General features: G+C 41.7%; 1 protein-coding gene across 1 annotated transcript; it reads right to left on the bottom strand.

Moving 5' to 3' along the window:
• Positions 1-319: 319 nt before the first annotated feature.
• Positions 320-20184, bottom strand: LOC116323066 (rabphilin-3A-like). The gene is made up of 19 exons (XM_031743343.2): positions 20050-20184; positions 19001-19276; positions 8917-9006; positions 8786-8797; positions 8486-8611; positions 8248-8377; positions 8032-8115; positions 7773-7941; positions 6586-6768; positions 6314-6496; positions 4650-4729; positions 4432-4506; positions 4086-4195; positions 3818-3944; positions 3671-3727; positions 3409-3563; positions 3248-3329; positions 2592-2688; positions 320-2498 (listed from the first exon to the last, which is right to left on the bottom strand). The coding sequence occupies exons 3-19, from the start codon at positions 8988-8990 to the stop codon at positions 2368-2370; spliced, it is 1875 nt and encodes a 624-aa protein (XP_031599203.1). The 5' UTR covers positions 8991-9006; positions 19001-19276; positions 20050-20184; the 3' UTR covers positions 320-2367.
• Positions 20185-20251: the final 67 nt, after the last annotated feature.

Below are 20251 nucleotides of genomic sequence, written 5' to 3' on the forward strand. Positions count from 1 at the left end.
CGAGGTTATCATAGTTAACTAAAACTAGACGTGAACAAAATCTTCAAATTAAAATTAAGATTTTTGTGTGTTGACTCACAGTTTTCAGATTTATGCAAATATAGTCACCAATGAACCCAAATGGATATCTCCAACAATACTTTTCCATCAATAAAGCACAGTTGAAGTGGTTATAAAGTGTCCAATCGTTCACCTCAGTTTTTATCCTTTCAAATTTCATGTTTGTTCCATTTATTACCACCATATGACGAGAGCATCTGTCCTCCTAATATCAGAAAGGCTTTTCCACATCAAGAAGCTTGTTGTTTTTTTCCTTAGACTTTATTGATCTGTGTAAACTCTCTGCAAAATCTTTACATGCAAAGTTATTTGCAAACATACATCTTTCCATTGCATGCACTATCTATGTACAAATACAGAGATTAAAGAAGAAACATTCCACTGAACTGGCTGAAACAAGAAGAAGACAGGTGTGGGTGTAGCTCAGGAGAAAGCCTGCTTTTGTTTTCTGCTCGTTTTGCTTTTTGAAACAGCAAAATGCCGATCATCATTTGACGATCACTGTGGCTGAAATAGCACAAATGCAGGCCTGGAGGGTGTCTGAATAACTGCCACGAGGGGGCAGAGTGGTTTTACAGAGAAAACAAGACGCTGGAAAGATTTTATGTACAGGACCTCTCGTTCAAAGTATAAGATTAATGTCATAGTCTGCTACTGATAGAGTTGGACATTGTCATATTATGATGTGCTCAGCTGATTATTAGTCTATCCTGTGGATGCTAACAAACCAGTTTATTCAGATTACACCATAGTCGTTATAGTCATGCAGAATATGCCCTGTTGAATATAAAGTATTAACAGGAATGTTGTGGGGGAGAAGTGTAAACATTGATGGAATTACAATAGCATTGATTTCTTACAAAGTATATATATATATATGTATCTGTATCTTGAACCACAAGACATTTCATGCATAGAATCTTTTTGTTTTCGTCTTTGTTATGGAATATGTTATTGGAATAACTTGCAGACAGCTGTAGAAATTGAGGTCGATCCACTTTGTAAGGTGTGCTTTCCTTGGTTTTCTGTAATCAGTGAACAAACGCACACTAAAGCCTTGAATGATTGGGGTGTGGGCAGACCGAGGAGGGTGGGGGTGGCTGTCTTGTGCAAAGGGTACATCGGGGTAAAAGCGGGCCATGACTGCCCCAGGCACACAAGAGTCACAAGCACAGTGCATGCAGGTAAAGCTGCACATACTAATGGCATAACCTGTCCAGCCTTCTCTGCTTGTTAAGCGGAGCAGCCAAATTTGTTAGGGAAAGCTGTAAGAAACCTGACTCTGTGCATTCCATGTAAACACTGCAGTAGAAAACCTCTGAGGTGTCAGGGTGAACCGCTAGCTTCAGAGGAGTAGAGGTAGCAGGATGAAATTCTTTTTTTTTTTGTTTCCTGCCAGTTCTCACCGCGACAAAGAAATCAACTGGAAAATAAACATAAAGGTTCATTTTTCAGTTTCTCTAAACACAAAGTTAATACTTTCCACAAACTCAGAGTTCACAGTTTAAATTACCACACAGAATAAAACCTCCTGGTTTAAACTAAGTGTGCTCTAATCTTAAATCACAAATTAACAGCAACTGATTGAAGATTGATCTAGCTCATGGTCCACTGACTTATGAATCATCTGTTGTAATCAGATGTCTATACTAACCTGAGCAATGTATCATTATGTAAACATTTCTTCATGGTAATATACAATATGCTGAGAAAGTTGAAGTATCTGAAGGTGCAGCTGCATGTAGTGTTGTGTGTGGCGTGGCATGCTTATACAGGTCAAGTGTTACACTACAGCGTGATGTCATCACGTGAGAAAACAAAGATAATACCTTTACAGTCTAATAAATTTTAAGCGTGAGCTCCATTGAGCCTTTTTTTAAGCTTGAGCAAAGGTTTTGACAGATGCCGTAGCATATTGCTTTTCTTGTTCTGTGCAAGTCAAACATCATTTTCCTTTGCGAAGAACGTGTCAAGTTCGGCACAACGTGTAACATCGCTGACGGCCGTGATGGCCTTTGTGCGGCTGTTTGCTAACAGATGTCTCGGCTACATAAACGAAAATTTCTAATTCATTTACGCCATGATTTGGTGCAGATTAAGTATCAGTGTAGGCAGAGGAATCGTTTATAAGGAAACGGGACAGAACAGTGTACTAACTCGGGGAAGAGGGCAAACGGGAGCAGTGAATACAGAAGATTAAGTAATAAACAAGAACATGGTTAAAAAAAAAGTTGATCAGAAGATAAATGCAAGCCAGCTAGGAAGGATAGTATGAGCACATGCTGTATGGTGCGGTGGGGCAAGTGGTTAATCACTAGCAACGTGATTCTCATTCAACAAGGTGTGCCAGCGCTCAATCTTCTTGTCTTTGTTCTTCAAACACTCATACCAGTGCTTCAGCCTCTCTCCCTTGGCAGTGATACCCAACTGACATCCACCTGTGAGAAGAGAAGTGGGAGGAGGTGTGAAAGTCAGGTGGAGAACCTGTGAGAATATCATGTTTATTGCATCAAAACAGATCAAATGTTTACCTATGTAGTCATTGGACTTCCCAATATCGTAATCCCACACTGATATATCTAGCGTCTTCTTGGCCAGTTCACTGTGTTTGATGTCGAAACTGAATTCCTGAAGTTTAATAGGGACAATGAGACAGCCTTTAGCCTTTTTCATTTCTGATAGACCTGATATAAAAGATGGATGTAGCCTCCAGGTTTGCCAGTGCGAAAGAGCTTTGAGCCTGGAGTCTTTCTAATGGCCAGCAGGCTTTACACTTAGAACGCAGTGTAAAAAGAAGAAAAGCTGAGAAAAAGACCCTACTTTGTACCTATTACCAACCTCAGTTAAATTATGGTCGTAATTAGAGTACAATTATTAAATGAGGCATAAAGCAGGATATGATAGAGGATATAATAACTTTGAGATTGACATGTTGCTATAGCTCAAATGAGCATTGTCCTTGGTTTCTGAGCTGGATGTATGCCTGGTAGCATGCGATGCTCAGAAAGAAACCCAGATTTAGTTCTATCCGACTTCACAAACCAACAAGTGAAGTCATAGTGTCTACATCAATCTTTTATATACAGTCTATAGTTGCTCAGAGTAAGATCACAGTAATGTGATAGTAACTTGTGGAGGAGCTCATTTTTATTAACTGCAGCGTTTCCCTTTGAGCTCTCTTACAAACCTCGTTAAACTCTGGGTTCAGAGTCCTCTTCTTGATTTGTGTTTTGCACTTTCCCTTCTTCCCCATGTCAGGCTTCAGACATCTGTAAATTGCACATGTGCAAAATTGAATCTAACGCCATGCATTAGCAGTGCAGTGTACTTATTGTTTGCTTTACCTACATTTTGACATACGGGTCGGAGTAACCGTTAGCATCCATGGCCGCCAGATGGACGCAGCGCACGACGCCTATAATGAGGCGGTTCTGCTGGGTGCTGTACAGGAGGGATATCAGAATCCGACCACGCTCTTCTACCTCTGTGCCGTCTTTCCCCGGCTATGACAGAAAGAGGAGGTAAATAGTTCAGTAGGATTCATGATAAAAATTTGCATAAACTTGTGGGGGAATCCGTCATGTTTAGACATGTGTGGAAATAGCATTGCCTCATCCTCGTAGAGAGCGATCCCTCTGGCTGTGCCGGCTGTTGCGGTTCTCTTCGTCTGCGAGGGGGAGCGAGATTAGAGCAGGTCAAAAAGAGTCTGTGACAAATGGAACAAAGGCCTCTTTGACTATGTGCGAGTTTCACTCACAGGCACAACTCTCTCTAGACACACGTTGAAGTTTTTCTTCTGATTCATCTTCAGTTTCTTCAGTGCCACTCGGGTTTCCCCGATAAACTCATTATGCCCAAACTTGTCTTCGTCACAGACAGAGACCCTGAGAAAATTTTAAGTAACTCTTAATTATACAGAGCGGTATGTCTTTAAATGTAAGGACAGATGAAGTTTGACATGTGAGCACATGGCTGTTGATGCAAAGTAAAACTTTGAGTGAAACAGTCTGAAGTTTAGGATTCACCTGAGGGTCTTACGCTGCATGTCCTCATCTGTCAGGCCATGGTAGGTGAGCGTCTCGTTCCACACAGGGTTGCGGGTGTTTCTCAGCGTCTTTGTGCGCAGCTTGTTCGACTGTTGGATTCAAGGTGGATCAGGAAAAGGAAATATCATTTTCTAGATACAGTTAAACCTCCAAGTCATGCTTGTAAGATTAAACCACAAGATGTCAGGCTTGAGCTAAGAGAAAGGTTTCTCATCAAATCAAACGGTCTGAAATTGCCATCCTTCCTTTATTGCATAGCAGGATATTAAGGTTTTAGATCTTTTAAAATAAGTGAAAGCTTAATGTAGGAAAGCATGTATTTTACCTTACTAGCCCCTGGCAGCAGATGAAGCTTGACATAAGGATCTGCCAGTCCATTTGAGTCCATGGGTTTCAGTCCCTGAGGAGAAACAGGGCAGGGTGTTCGCCACATCACAAACGGCAGAGAGCAATTAAGCTATAGTGCCATTCAGGGCCTTTTTAACATGACCCACTTGATTGAAATTGCCTCTTTGTGTGGGAGAATGAGCTGAATAGTGGTACCTTTGCTTTGAGGATGGTACAGTGGAGGCTGTTGCTTTCCTGTTCATAGTGAAGACTGAACTCTAGAGAGCCCAGAGTGGCTGAAAGAGATCCCAGACCAATCATTACATGAAGGTACGGAGAGACAGCAAGTCTGCTCTTGAACAATTAAGAGTGTAAATATAGAAATATTCTCTTGTAATTAAACAACACTCATCTTGTAAATTAAAGTGAGAATTGGAAACCAGCCCAGAATGGACTGAAAGGATGGACAAAAGGACTTGACCTTCATCATGAAACATTCTCAGGCTTCTATTTACCTTATCTAAACAGCAGGACAATCTTATTAAAAACAGGGAAATATAATATAAAAGAATTCAAGTCTCAAAGGATAAGGGAGGGAAAAAATAAAGACCAGCATGCTGCCCACTCAGACTTTCTTTGCATGAGTTTTATTGCCAAGCATAGTTGTCGAGGGATGGAATAATCAAATGTCTTTAAAACAAAAATACAACTATAACTTTTAAGAGCTGCTCAGCACTGCTTTGAGTTGAATCTTTAACATTAGCATGCTAAAATGCTCATACTGGCAGCTCATCTGAAGCTTAACTGCAGAACTTAAATGTTAAATCATAAAAACAGGTTTATTCTTATTGTTCTGAAAAGCACATGAATGTCTGGATGTAATTTTCAGTCCTTAAATGGTGCTAGTATGGTATTTTAGTCTGGACCGAGGCCAGTATTCCTATATGATCATGTCACTTTTATAGCTGAAAATAAGCACCACTGGATTATAATTTATTAAAAGATAAAATATTGTTTTTACTGGTAACAAATCACTAAAAATCTAAATATGCAGATATTAAGTTAAGATATGCCTAAATTGCTGTTACTTGTTAAGTAAAGAAGTCGTATCCAACTGGGCTACATCACATCCCCATAGAGAACAGACACATAACACCATTGCTATTTCTGACATGTTCCCTGCTTACACTGGGGACTAAATCCCACACAAGGGGATCTATAACGTGTTCCGCCTCCTGTATCTTAAATTTTCTTTTGCACAGTTTAATTGTCCTGGACCTCAATAAAATAAATTAAAACCCAATTCCCTAGAGACAGAATGAGGGCTGTTTGACGCCGGAGGCCAAAATCATGACTGGCAGGTTATCATCCTCATCATTAAAATGGGATATATGAAAACAGTGACTAGATGCATCGCTACTGATTTAGCTCTACATGTTTCTCTGCTTTACTTCCTCTGATAACGATTTTTTTATAGTCTGGTCACATACAGTGTTTATTCGTCATTTTTAACTCAGCTCGACAGACACTGCCAAAATGATATTTACCGTTTGCTTGGACTATTGGGCAATTTATTAAATGAAGTGCACATGAATTATTTTAGTGGGAGCGAGCTAAATTGCAGAAATGAAGCCAAAGATGTGATTCAGAATGCCCCAGGGAAACAGATTTTGCCAAATTAAGGGAATCAACACCCAATACTGCACGCCTTACAGAAATAAGTTCTTCCTGGTTTAAAAAACAAAACCAAACCAAACCCTCATCTTTTGTTATTTGCTTGAAATCAGTGGAGAGAAATCAAACTGTACAGATAGGGAATTTAAAACAATACACATCAGTCATGTCACTCCATGAGAAGGGTGAGCAGATGGTGTACTCACTGGCTTCATCCGAGTCATAGTCATTGGCTTCCTCCTCCTCCTCAGCTGGGGGAGGTTGCTGTCGGGCAGGAGGGGCACCGTAGGCAGTCGGCTGCCTCCTGTCCTCTCTCACTGCAGGAGGCGCTCTCTGCTCTGGAGGAACTGCACCGGAAGAGTAAGCACCTCCATCTCCGACCATTGAACCTACAACCACATTCAGTTGTCTCAGACTGCAAGAAATGACACTACTGAGGATTTCTCTCTCTCTCTAAACACAAACAGCTGTTTCTCACCCTGCTGCGTCATGTTGGTGGATGCACAAGGCTGTGGTCTGGTGCTCTGGACAGGCACCATCTTCTTCATCACCACTGGGCTGCCCTGCCCGGCCTCTTCTGGGCCAGCCCCACCTGAGGCCATGCGCATAACTGGTTTAGGGGCCACAGGTGGGTAACCAGGACGGCCCTGTGGCTCGGGCCCTAAAAATAAGCATGAATCACATTATTCAGAACTTACATACTGCGCATAGGGAAAAAGTGCATAATAAGACCACTTCAGGCTGCTACTGCAGTGGATTCTGTAATACTCCCTGGTCTCTCCAGATACTTTTGATGTTGTAGCTTTTTCGTAGCACAGGCATTGACCTACATACGCTACAACAAGCTGTGGCAGCCAGCAACCATACATGCAGCAGCTATGCAGACTGCCTCTCTTGTACGGGGAACTCACACTGCACAGGTAATCACGCTGAAAGTGTGAAATGATGCTGTGCGACCCATCATGCCAGCACCACCTGGAGGCTCATTCCACGCCACAGCATGCGACTTCCGACAGTTTAATTGAGCTCTTCATGCCCCCCTCCTCTGCGACAGTGGGCGGCACAGCCAAATTTGGGTAGGAGATAAAAGGTTTGATGGCAGGGAAAAGAGCAATGAGAGGTGGGGCTGCATTATCAGAAAGGCTGATCTAAAGAGACTGAAGAGGTGGTGTTTGAAAAAGTCACACTGAAAATTAGAAATAGTAATTTTCCAAAAAGTGCAACTTTTCACTTTCTGAGCGGAAGCCAGTTAGCCTGCTTTGGTAGCTTCACACCTGGCCACCATAAAATAGCCAGCGTGGTCACGAAGGGGAGGAAATGAACCACTAGCACATCATAAAAACAGAATACTTAACAGAACACTATCAGAAGCCAGGAAGCGAGAGGAAAACGCATTCATATGGCAGATCTATCTTAAAAGGTTTCTAGATATTGAACTTGCCTGAGACCTGTTGTTCAGAGGCAAGAGCCTCATTTTGATTCTGACCTAAGAGACATAACATAGACCAACTGAGATAGATAGATAGATAGATAGATAGATAGATAGATAGATAGATAGATAGATAGATAGATAGATAGATAGATAGATAGATAGATAGATAGATAGATAGATAGATAGATAGATAGATAGACAGACAGAATAGAAAGTTGAAGCAAGCTGTCTACCTGGTGCTTGTTGTTGGGTTACTGTCTCCCTGGGCCCAGAGGCTTTTGGCCTCTGGGGCTCTGCTGCCTCCTGGGCACCTGTCTCTTTTGATTTAGATAATGGCATCGGCGATGGCAGGAAATGCTTAGGGAAACCTTTGAAAAACCAGGCACCAGATCTCTTCCACACCTGAGAAAAGAGGAAAAGCATATTTTTATAGGCTTTTTCAGTGGATTATTACTTTAATTGTAATTTTATCTCTCGGTTAAAAGCGCTCACCTCTCGCTGCTCTCTGCAGATCTTGCACAGCCACACAGCGCGTGGCCGACTGCCACACTGTGTGCCACACTTGGTACACATGTTCTACACAACAGATTAGAATAAAGATTACCAGCTGTTTGCCATTTTCAATGTTATTACAAATATACGGCTGACCTATTGGATTTTCTTAACCTTTAGCGTGAATCGCAGCAGAAGAGCTGACTCATTACCAACCTTTTTGCAGTCCTCGCACACCACTGAGCTGACCCCAGGTGAGCCCAGCTGCTCTCCACACAGCAAACAGCGGGACACTCCATCCCCACACACAGTCTTTTTCATGTCGTCCAGGCGGTTTATCAAACGCCTGCAGCAGCACAGAGTGCAATCTCACTTAAAATGTCAACAATTATTATCCCAAGTCAAAATATATGCGTGCAATCAGTCTCAGAAGAGAAACTACTGCAAGTCTTACCCAATTCTCTCCTGCTCCATGGCCTCCATTTTCTCAGCGCGGGCGATCACACTGTTTATAATCTCCTTCTCTTCATCGGTGAGGTCTGGACCGGGACCGGGGCCTGGCTGCATGGTCCAGTTTCCCCTGTAAGCCAAGCATACTCTGCAGTTGAAGGTGCACTATATGATTTAACTACACCAATCACACATTTACATGCAGGCTTCACATTCACTGATTGAGCAATGAATGAATGAGCATGCATTTACTGCATCAGCACATTGCTGCCTAATGCAATAAGATAGGAGTTTATCTACTTACTGTTCTTTATCACTATGTCACAAATCACAAATCAGACAGATGCAGGTGAAAAGAGGAAGGCACAGTTAGGTGTTGATGTGGCCATATGAAAGGTTTACTAGAAGAAAAATTGTTCTGAGCATCAGGCTTACCTAGCGTGCATGTTCCTCTGCCTGTCATTGGACACCCAGCGATCCGAGCTGCTGCTCATCACTGTGTCTGTCATGCTGCTCTGTTGCAGTCTGTGGGATAGACATAGAGACAGAAGGCATGGATAAATTCAGCATGAGGTAGTCAAACAAGCTTTAACTGATGTCATAAAAACTCTCTTGCTATATCTCAGAGCCACACTTTTACCTTTCCTGCACCCTTATCTCACGCTTATGCAGCACCAACTTAATTGCCACCGGATTGCTCTCTCATCAAAAAAGTCATTTCCTACAAATGTGTGAGCCAGGACAGAGCCAACATCAAATTGAAAAGTCACCAGCTACACTTCCTTTTAATTTCACAGTGCAGGGTTAATTAAAATGTCCATCAGAAGCCAAAAAAAAGTAGAATCTACAAAAATCAAATATCATTCCCAGAAAAGTAACTTTTAGCTTCTTCATCCACTTTGCTTCCAATGAGTTCGCATAAGCATGAGAAATACACCAACTTTCAAAGGGGCTTGCATTGCCAGATTTACCGCCTAATCAGTATCGTGTCCTCTTGCCAAGCCTGTTTCAATATATAGTTCCAGGAAAATATTCAAGCAGTGAATGGATGCAAGAAAACATTTCAGAAACATCACAAACTGATCTGAAAAATACACGACAGAGCTACAGCGACATAAGCGTTTCCCATACGGGGAGAGACGCTTACTGGGCATACAGCAATTGGAACGACGCTCATGACAAAACGAGCCTTCTTGTGCATGATGGTGCAGAGTGAAATGATGCAAAATGAAATGAAGTGAGTGGTCTAGATGGTCTGAATTTAGATTTGCCTTCACTGTCAGGCCTGTGGAGATAAAGCTGTGCAAATTGGGGGTGGCAAGGTCAGTTATTTGAGCAGCTGTTAGTGAAGCCATAAGAAACGCTTCCCGTTTGTGAATCTGCACAAATCAAAGAAACAGATGGTTACGTGCAGCAGGAGTCGCTCAATTATGCAATGACACCACAGCTATGACTAAGAGTCTTTTTCCAGCATTTCTGATTGGTCATAGTGTGTTGGTTTAACGCCCTTTTTTTAATACCATCAAGTTATCAACTCCTTTGGCCCCAGGGATGTTGGTGAAGCTGGGTATGGAGGTGGGTGCTATGGGGGCAGGGGAGACTAATGTTTATAAGACTATTTATAAGACTTAACTTGGATCTTACTGACGCTCCATGAGGAATCTGAACTGGACTGTTTATAGACAAGAAGGGAGTCACTGTTGCCGAGGAGGATGCTAAGGATGGCTGTGTCATCAGAGTATTTAAAGTAAATGTCAGCTTTTGCGGTCACTGATGTACGTGATGCAAAAAACCCCCATAACAAAACAAACAAACAAAAAATAGACAGAGAACAGAGTGAGTGCTAATGATGACAGTGAGAAAGAGTGAGTGCTTCATCCATCCATATGATACACTAGCAATGTAATTTAATCTCAGACTGACATGGTAAAGATAATACGACACCGTCGACAGAAATCACTGAGGCAGTTGCCTACGGGTAAGACTGCTTTCTGAGTGTGTGTGTGTGTGTGTGTGTGTGTCTGTGGGCACTCCTGCGACTGACTGGCATGTATCAATCCTCTGCCAGACAATACATGGAGCGATTGGAACCACAGTGTATGTCATGAGGGAAAGTACCTGCATTCAGAGAAGACTGGCAGATTCGAAACTGAAGCAACCAGACAAACTAAGAACCTTTCTTGTGCTTCAGATACCAGGAGCTGTGATGGTGACCTGCTCTCTTCCACTGTGTGTCTTTTGTCCTGTCTAGCTTCACCCCCAACTGGTCAAGCAGATGGCTACCCATCTCTGAGCCTGGTTCTGCCAGAGGTTTCTTCCATTAAAAAGGAAGTTTTTTGTTTTGCTCATAGGGAGTTGTCTGATTATTGAGGGTTTTTTTTTTGCCGAAATCTGGCAGCTAATTAGGTAAAATAAAAAACATGATTGTTTAAGAAAGAGCGAGCAGGTCAAATGCTTCAGAAGGAAAGATGTGTAGACCGTTTGTAGGGGCTGCATCTGTGATGGGAAAGGGGCGGATTGGTGGGCACAGCATGGGTAATTAGCCCATCTGGGAGTAGTCAGAGAAAAGCTTGCTCATTTAAGCAAGAGAATACCAAACCACAGTGTGCAAGCTTTCTAACAACATGCCACCTTAATAAAAGAGTGTTGCCTGCAGTCCTGACCACTGAAAACATTTGGTGCTTCATGAGATGTAAAACTTTCAAGCACCTAAGTTCTATATCAAGGAAAAGTACTCTGCTCTTAAAATTACAACGATCGTTCATCACAGTTCCCAAGATGTTGAGTGTTTTAAAGCATGAGGTGATGCAACACAGTGTTAATGTTGCCTTTCTTTTTTGCAGTGTTTTGCTGGTATATCAAAATCAAAATGACCATATATTATTACAAAAATACTCATTTTTGTCACTTTGAAGCTTTGGTATGTTGTCTTTTAACTATAAAAAAATAAAGCCTATTAAATGATTCGTAAATTGTTGCATTCTGTTTTTATCTATACTTTATGCATCATACCCACTCTTTGGGTAATGAGGTTTAATATGTGGGGGCGGGATTTAGCCAAAAATGCACGATGTTAATGACAAAAAAGGAAAAATGAGAAGTCACTGTGCCACTTGTCTTCAGCATTTCACAGCAGGAAAATCCAGCATTGTAGAACCTTGGAGAGAGTAAAAGACATAACAAAAGGGAGGGGTGCACCACTCATTCAGCTGCAAATATTATGCTGCGTAACGTCAGGCTCCATACCTTTTGAGGTCTAATCTGTTGTACGTCTGCCTGCAGGATTCAAGATATTCGCTGTGCTATCAATAGGCACTCTGGGTGTGGGCTTTTCCTTCTGATGCAGCGCCTGCATCTAGCCAACACTAGCAGCACAGTCCTCAGGGAGCCTGGTCTTTTTCCACTTTTTCAGCAGCAGACTGACAGATCAGACATAACTCTGACCACACCGTGTATTTTATACACTGACGCTCTCAAGTGCGGCCCTCCTTCACTTGCCAAAATAAATTACGGCACTTTTGTCGAACATTATTATCCTGCAGAGGTGGATGGAGAGAGACAGATGGGAGGATGCTTTCAGACTTGGGCAAGGTAACGACTGACTCAGACTAGCCCGAGCTCCCTGCTTGGGATAGATATTACTGCATCACAGTAGTGGGTTCTTTGCTGAAGTGATAAACCAATTAATATTCAGGAGACAGTCTGAAGGATCACATACACATAAAGAGCTGTCACTATAGGATGTTATGCTTTAGCTTTTGGAAAGTAGTGCTTGGTTTCATTGGTTGTAGTTTAAATTCCCTCAAAAGGTTTTAAATGTACTGTAACTTTGAAAATAGTATCCAAGACCAATTATAATGAACTGTCTTGCCCAAAATGTCATACTGGGCCTTGTTTCTGACATAATTTTAACCCTCAGACTTCATCCTCTATACTTCTCAGGTTAATTGGTAAAAATGACTCAGTCAGGTGGTTGATTCCTCTCTGAGGAGAAGCACATATTCTCTGTTATTTATTAATTTGTTGCTTTTTTTCTGCAAAAATGTTATGAAACCTTTACAATGGGAACTGTGCAAATGGCCACACCATACCGCCAGGAGTAGCTAGTAACAGATCATGTGTGAGATGACAGCAGGAAAGACCAGAGGGAGAGCATCGACTCAAGACTGATCACCATAAGTCATGGGCGCAGCGGGATCTCTCTATAGAGAGAATTTCATATGGGGGTGGAGAGGACCGATTTAGAAACCTGTGTCTCCTCCTCAGGGCCTGAGAGACTAGTCAATACAAATCTGCATCTGTGCATCTTCAGGGGTGTACGTACACACAACTCCCTGAGCACAGCCTGGACGTTTTGCATCAGCTTCTGGCAAACACAGCTATCCATTCTCCTTATACAGTTCAAGAAAATCATCAGCAAGAGTAACCTATTTCGAGTCCAGTCAAGCACTTTCACAGATTAACGTTGTTGTATATCTTTCAATAGTAGGAGTATGACTCATTACTGCAGAATATATGACTGGAAAACAAACAGACTGGAAAAAAGCACCTTGTTACAGTAATGGCTTGAGTTTTCAGTACTTGCAGAAGGGAGAGCTGAGGAAAGCAGGCAGTGACAACAAGTCAGTGGGGCTTCTTTGGAATGATTCACCATGGGCCACGGTAAGTGGGATGTAAGGATAGAGCGAAGCTACTTCCTGTACTGAAATCTGTAAACAAAAGCAAGGATTTACTCAAATAATATTCAAGCACTTTGTGCTCTAACAATACTGCAATTTTTAAATTGACATTGATCATTATGAATGGTTTGCAAATCTATTTTGATGAAGCAGACAAATTAAATAATCAAAATTACTGCCAAATGCTAAACGTATTATCTTATTCCGAATTTGATAGAGGACAACTGTCTGCAGCGTAACCAACGGCTTTATCAATCGCCTGACACCCTGCTACATGTCCTACTTATAAATATATTAAATATAATGACACTGTAACACTATGAGGTACTACACTTGAATTCCAGGGCAACAATTCCCTCGCCATCCTCCACAAAAGATATTTGTAAAATGGGTTAATGAGAATCAGAGATCAATGCAGATTTACACAATTGGTTTCCCTTTGATTTATATTTCATGTGTTCAAAAACTTTTGAATGCATAATGGAGGTTCTCTTAACAGTCGTACATACTCAACACGCAAAACCAGCAAACAAAGAAACACTTGATTATTGTGAAAAGTGAACGTCATCGCTAAACAAAAGGGTGCAATACAAAATACCACAATTTTTTTTTCAAGTTTTAAGATTAAAATCATAAAGAAAAAAGAAGGACTTAAAGGAGAGTTTAAGAAGTGACGAAACATATTTTACTTCATCCTGATTTTTCCTCCTCTACCATCTGGTCTGGCAGTAAGTCAGATTGTGTTATGTATTATGAAAGAGAACACAGACAGGAGAGTCTTGGTTGGCCTACAGTTTTAGCTCGAGTCCTGTGGTGATCTGGAACATCATGCCTTCTTTTTTAATTCACTTCCTCACACACGGACTTATTTGAGAGCCAAATGCTAATTAAATCCAGCAAAGTAAAACATTCTGGACAGACGGAAGGCGCAAGCAAGCAGCATTGCTGGCATATGGGTGAGCTACTATCACATCCTGAGAAGTAACCACTACTCGATAAATTTGAGTACGAGATTCGAATGATGGAGAAAATAATTTAATGTTAAAAACCATCTACTTCTGGAAAATGATGGATGGTCTGTAAAAGCAAGCCTATATGTGAGCTATCTATAGACCTTCACTCAAGTTCTCTTCAAAACACGAACTACTCAACAGCATTTTGACTCACTTGTAAGCTACATGTCATCAGAAAAGTACAACCAGCTGCTCCTTCGCAGTCAGCGGTGACGTGTGTGGTAGAAACTGAAGGTCTTTTTTTATAGGCTGTAAAATGTTCTGTGTTATATTGTTGATTAGGCTATAAACACAAGATTGGAGTACACTGCGCAGTAAGGGTCATGAATGGTAATTGACTTGCCACCTTTAGCAGTAAAAAAGAAAAAAACACTGAAACAGGAACACCTGCAACCACAAAGTAAAAAGGAAGAGTCAAATGTGCTCCAGTCATTCGCATCATAAAATCACATCTCTGCATGTTGTAGTTTGGAAGCCAGGATAACCACTTTAGCCCATATTTGTTCTCAACAACTATTAAATGTGTGGGGATAAACAAAAGCTCCTGATTTCAACAGGATGAGTCCGGTAATTTGATAACCCACTCATTTTTATCTGCAGTTTAAGGAGCTGACTTATCACGTGAAATTTACCAACATCTGTTCAATGGATTGCAAAGCTGACACATTATTTTGATTGCACGGTATTGCATGATTGTATTGTGTAAGTGTATACTTTTTTACTTCAAAGCAAGCAGCCCATTCATCTGTAATGTATATTTGGCAGTTCTTAACGCAATTAAAACATCTGATTTCTCAGATTTTATCAAAGGAAACATATCATGACTTGACATTAAATAAAGAGCGACGCCAAATTTAAATAAATTAAATCTAAATCGCAAAATTAAATTTATGATCATTTGGATTTATAAACTAAGTAGCTTAACAGATCTTGATGTCTAATTCTCACAATGTCTCACAGAGTGAGTGGGGAGAGGGTAGGAGCCACCAAAAGGTAGCCACCCACTCCCAGTAGCATGACACAACTCCATCCATCCTCCATAGAGAACTGTGAGATGGCAGCATAGCAACACACTGAAAGTTGGACCTGGGCAACACTATAAAGCACTGCACCGTGAAATGTTCTGCTGCAAGAGGAACACATCACTCAGCATTTCTTAATTATTTACAGCTCCCACCCCCGTTGCCATTCACTCTGTGTAAACCCTCTCCTTAAGGCATTAGTGTACGCTTTATGCTCTGACCACTATCAAACAAGGATTTGGGGAGGAACAGATCACATCGGGTGGAACAGATTGAGAAACTCTGTTTAGGGCAACAGTGTGGATGTTAGTCTTTTAGGTCTGTCGCATTGACAAATTATCCATGCTTTCACTCAGACAATGGCGCTGACAGGGACCATCTGCAGAACCATCTGCGAGGACTCTTCACCTCTCAAATGTGAGAGTGTTGTACCGTTTTAAATACACACAACTACATCCTCTCGGCAGGCAAGGATCCAGGTCCCGCATCGTTGGAGAACAAACAGGAAAAACCATCCAGTGACCAAACAAGCTATCATGCTGATACCCTGCTATAATTGTTGGCTCCATCCAGTCAACCTAAATCTGGCTGGTGAGGATTTTTTTTTTTTTAATTCAGAAATCACAACAAGGCGTACTGAATTTGCAGTCGACATCCGACAGATCCCAGCAATCCTGAGATTTAGCTGAAAACGCCATCTGACCAGCACATTGATGTACATATAATTCAGATTCAACTTTTAGACTCAAAGGGAGCTGAAGAGAAAGTCTGAAACCTTAACCATAAGAAAACAGAGAAAAAGAACAGTTGCTTAATCAACAACAAAACTCCACATGGCATAACATCTGCCATCAGTTAAAGTGCAATACTGCCACCCACTATGTTTAAGTGTCAACCTGATAGTTACTGGTGCTGCACTACTTTTTTGTGTGCATTATTAATATTCTTTAAATATTTCATATTTTAAATATCACAGTTATCACCAACTCTGTTACATCACAAGTCTCCTAATATAGCAGAGAATGCTATTATCCGAGCCTCCTTTTAAAGCTAAGTCAGTAAACAGCTACAGGACGAGGGAACACTCGATTACCGGCACTCTAGCAAGAGCCTGCAGTGAGTTTCGGATTTGCTTGGGTGATGGTGATTCATCCTTGTATGCCCCAGAAGCAAGAGGTGGGACTGGCTGCTGATGCACCGGCCGGTTATGTTCCCTCGGTTTCTTCAAATCTTATGTCAGAGGTAACAGATAGGCGTATTAAATGTCTGTTTGTAGTCTTATGAGACAAAACTACATGGTTGATAAGATGAAAGAAAACACGTCAGGTCTCTTAGTCTTACTGCTGTTACTCTCTCCCCTGTGAAGATCTGGTTCAGCTGTGGGATATCTGACTCTCCCTCTTGTCCCACTAGCAAACTAGCAGGTACAATGCCCCTGGGTGTTTTTAACAAATCTGTGTTGGCAAACTGTTCTGGCCTGGAAGCTGCAACACTAACAGGAAGCTTCTGCGCAACTTTTGACAGAAAAACCTCTGTCGGGAGTCTTTTCTGTAGGCGTCACTCTGAAGACCATCACTGAAGCTGCAACATATGCAAAGCAGGGATTAGAATGAGTGCAATATAAGGGTCAGGGATTGGGAAGGGTAGTGGAAAGGTGGAAAAGGGGTTTCGAGATAAGCTAGTGTTAATTCTATTTTGGATGTTTAACTCCTCACTCTGCTGGGGGAACTTTGTTAAAAGGCCACATTCATTACTTCTGCTTTCTCCAATATGCCACACCATTTAGGCAGCTCGAATCACCACATTCGGATAAGTAAGTGAATCAATGCTTATCCACCGCTGATGAGAATAAGAAGATGAAGCCACTCCCCTCTGGAACTCGGCCGCAAATGGCAGAATAAAGTACCTCCTCTAACAGAATTTAAACACAGAACACAAAATCTGCTGAGATTTACAGTAAAAACTGTGTGATTTAGGCCCGAAGCTGCATGCATAGATGGTGACGAGCACAGAAAACATGGAGTCATGCACCTTTACCAACTGTGGCCATGGTAACAGCAAGATCAGAAGATGAGAATGAGAGTGATTAAACTCCGTGTGTGTGTGTGTGTGTGTGTGTGTGTGTGTGTGTGTGTGTGTGTGTGTGTGTGTGTGTGTGTGTGTGTGTGTGTGTGGAGTGTGTCTGCATAGTAGACCACACCTGTGCCAAATTTTCAGACCCATGCAGACCAGGTCATTGTTACAAATGTTGTAAAGAAACGTGGTTAAAGAAGAAGGGTATGGCTGCCTTGTATGCTTGTGTGTTAAATAATGCATACAGCATGCAAAGCACTTCGTTCCTCCATCTTTCCCCCCCACCTTTTCTCTAACTACCCATCATTCTTGCTCTTTTACTCTTGTTTTATGTGACCAGATGTGAAAACAACTGATCTCCTCCTATATTTTTTCTTAATTTCATTCCTTCTCTAGAAAACAACAATAGGTGAGCAGGCAGGGAGAAAAATACAAAGACAAGGGACATCAGGATAAAGGTGTCATCCAGTCACTACTGGGGCTGCTTATGTGCAAGGATGCAACTGCAGATATCGCTCAGACCATTCATTCAGTCTTTTCTCCCCTCCCCCATTTAATCCACATGCTTCAGGTCTGTAGGAGGAGTTGGGAGATGGTGGAACTGGAAGGCAGAGCCCAGCTTCCTTTCTCTGTCCTCTTTCCATATTAATGTCAGAATAAGAATGAACTAGTCCAACCCATTACAGCACACGCACGCACACACACACACACACACACACACACACACACACACACACACACACACACACACACACACACACACACACACACACACACACACACACACACACACACACACACACACACACACAGATACACACTGCTTTGACATTCCAGGTTTAATAATAATAGCCCCAGGGTGCAGTATAAGATAGCATCACAACAAGTAGTCAACTGAATCACCTGCTCTGTGGCACAGCTGGAGTTGAGAAGCAGCCCTCCCCACATCAGTGATCAGCTTGACGTTTTTCCTCCATAGTCTGCAAGCCTCCAGCGTGCGCTCCTAAAAAATCCTGCAGCAACGCCCAGGGACTGCAACCACACAGTCTCCCACATGACTTACCAGGTCTGTTCTCTTACATCAGATCTACAACAACAAAGCACTTCATTTGCAGGAGGAGCCGGCCTCTAGTCTTGTTTTATTAAATCTTTTTTATAAAGGGAGATGGGGGCTGAACCTACTGAGGTACACCCAGAGTGTAGCCATTCATGAATAAACTTAGTCCATAATCATAACACCAAAGTAGGCAGTAGTAAATCAGTGCAACACCAGCTCTGCATGAATGACAGCAAAAAATAAAATAAATAAATAAAATTCTGCAGCAGGATCACGTCTTCGGAATGATGTCCCCCCCCAAAACCCCCCCACAAAGGATTCACTGAAATGTTCATTGTTATAATTGTAAGCTATAGGTTAATTAACAGCATGCATACTGAGTGCACTGCACACTCCCTCACAATCTTCCCCTTCATTCAAACGACTCAGTAAATAACAGGCTAATAAAAACCCATGATATGTGTTCCAGCAAATTAATAAAAACAGGCAATAAAACGAGCTCCCTAGTAAGCGATTTCTATTCCCCGTGTCTTCTGAATGAAATGCTGCATCCATTCAACTTGCACAGGCTAAAGAGAAATTACAATGGGCTGTCCAAACGCAATAATCTCACAGAAATGTTTCGGGTGAGGATGTAATGTTTGAAAATCCTTCGAAGGAGATCGCACAGCCTACCTGTGAATCCAGCCCTGCCTCTCTCGCCTCTCCTTCTCTCTCAGGGAGCTGTCAGGGAATGATGCGGACTAAATTTCTGTGCAGCGCTCGGATCCGACCACGGAGTTAGTCATTGCGCATGGTGCCCGTCACAAAAGCCTGTGGCTTTATTTATTTATTTTTCCTGGAAGAGTAGTCTGTTGCTGAAATGCACAGTGGATCACCCCAGTGCGTGGGAACTGGTCTTCTATCCTGCGCGGAGGATGGAAAGCCCTTGGTACCCTGGGCAGGAAACCCCTGGATGTGAAGTGATAACACTGATGCTCAAGTAGGCAGTCATCACCTGATCCAATTGTCTCCATAACACAGTGTCTAAATTTGTCTCATCATTCAGCAGTCTGTCTTTATGGCGCGTAAACATGGATTATAGCTTTAAAGTTTGATTTTTAAGCCGTTTTTTATTTGAGTCACTTTTTTTTTTTGATTGTATTAAACAACCATTCTTCATATGTATGTGCCAACAAGAATCTTTATGTTTTCTGTATGATAACATTAGCAGAAACTTTTATTTCCCCTGTCACATCTTCTTCTTTTTCTCCTTCTTCTTGTCTTTTTTAAAAGATAGTTTTAACTATGTAATTTTCAAGAAAAAAAAAAGCCAAATTCCAACATCAGTGACTCAATTACAGGAGCTTGCCGGCGATTGAATCCTACTGTGAGGACACTGCGCCATCTAATGGATCCAATAATAATTGCGGAAAAGGATGAATGCATTTCTTTAGCTGAAGGTTTTGAATTATTCTAAAAGGATTCATTATTTTTTTATTATTCTAATAAGTTATTTGTTTGTAACGTGAATGAAATGAACAATCGTCACGGTCATAAATAACCGTAGTCACAGTGGTTATGGCCTGCACTTTGTGGTAGTTACAGTGTAGAGTTGCCACCAATGACTGTAGAAAGCACCTCCTCCCATTGTGCAAAAATGAAGCCAAATCCCGCTTGTGAATTTGGACACAGCTTCCACACCTACTCGCAAAAAGAAGAGTACAGGAGGATTGAAACAGTACCTCCTCTGCGCTTCCTTCATCGTATTTAAAAGCATACTTGAACAGGAAACATTTCTGATGTTATTCTGTCGATGTCTACGCTTAAAAAGTATAATTTAAACAATGCTGAGACTCGGTATGAGACATGAGTATTTCTCTTAGCTCTTTAAGTAATTTTTCTTACCGAGCAACATCTACGCATGCGTGAAACCCGTATTTCCCG

The sequence above is a fragment of the Oreochromis aureus genome, linkage group 12 (genome assembly GCF_013358895.1).
Source record: "Oreochromis aureus strain Israel breed Guangdong linkage group 12, ZZ_aureus, whole genome shotgun sequence".
NCBI lineage: Eukaryota > Metazoa > Chordata > Actinopteri > Cichliformes > Cichlidae > Oreochromis > Oreochromis aureus.

Coding starts and splice junctions, on each gene's coding strand:
- LOC116323066 (XM_031743343.2), bottom strand. CDS start 8,990: ATGACAGACACAGTGATGAGCAGCAGCTCGGATCGCTGGGTGTCCAAT. Junction 3,945..4,085: donor ATGCAGCGTAAGACCCTCAG/GTGAATCCTAAA, acceptor AAATTTTCTCAG/GGTCTCTGTCTGTGACGAAG. Junction 3,330..3,408: donor TCCGACCCGTATGTCAAAAT/GTAGGTAAAGCA, acceptor TGCAATTTACAG/ATGTCTGAAGCCTGACATGG.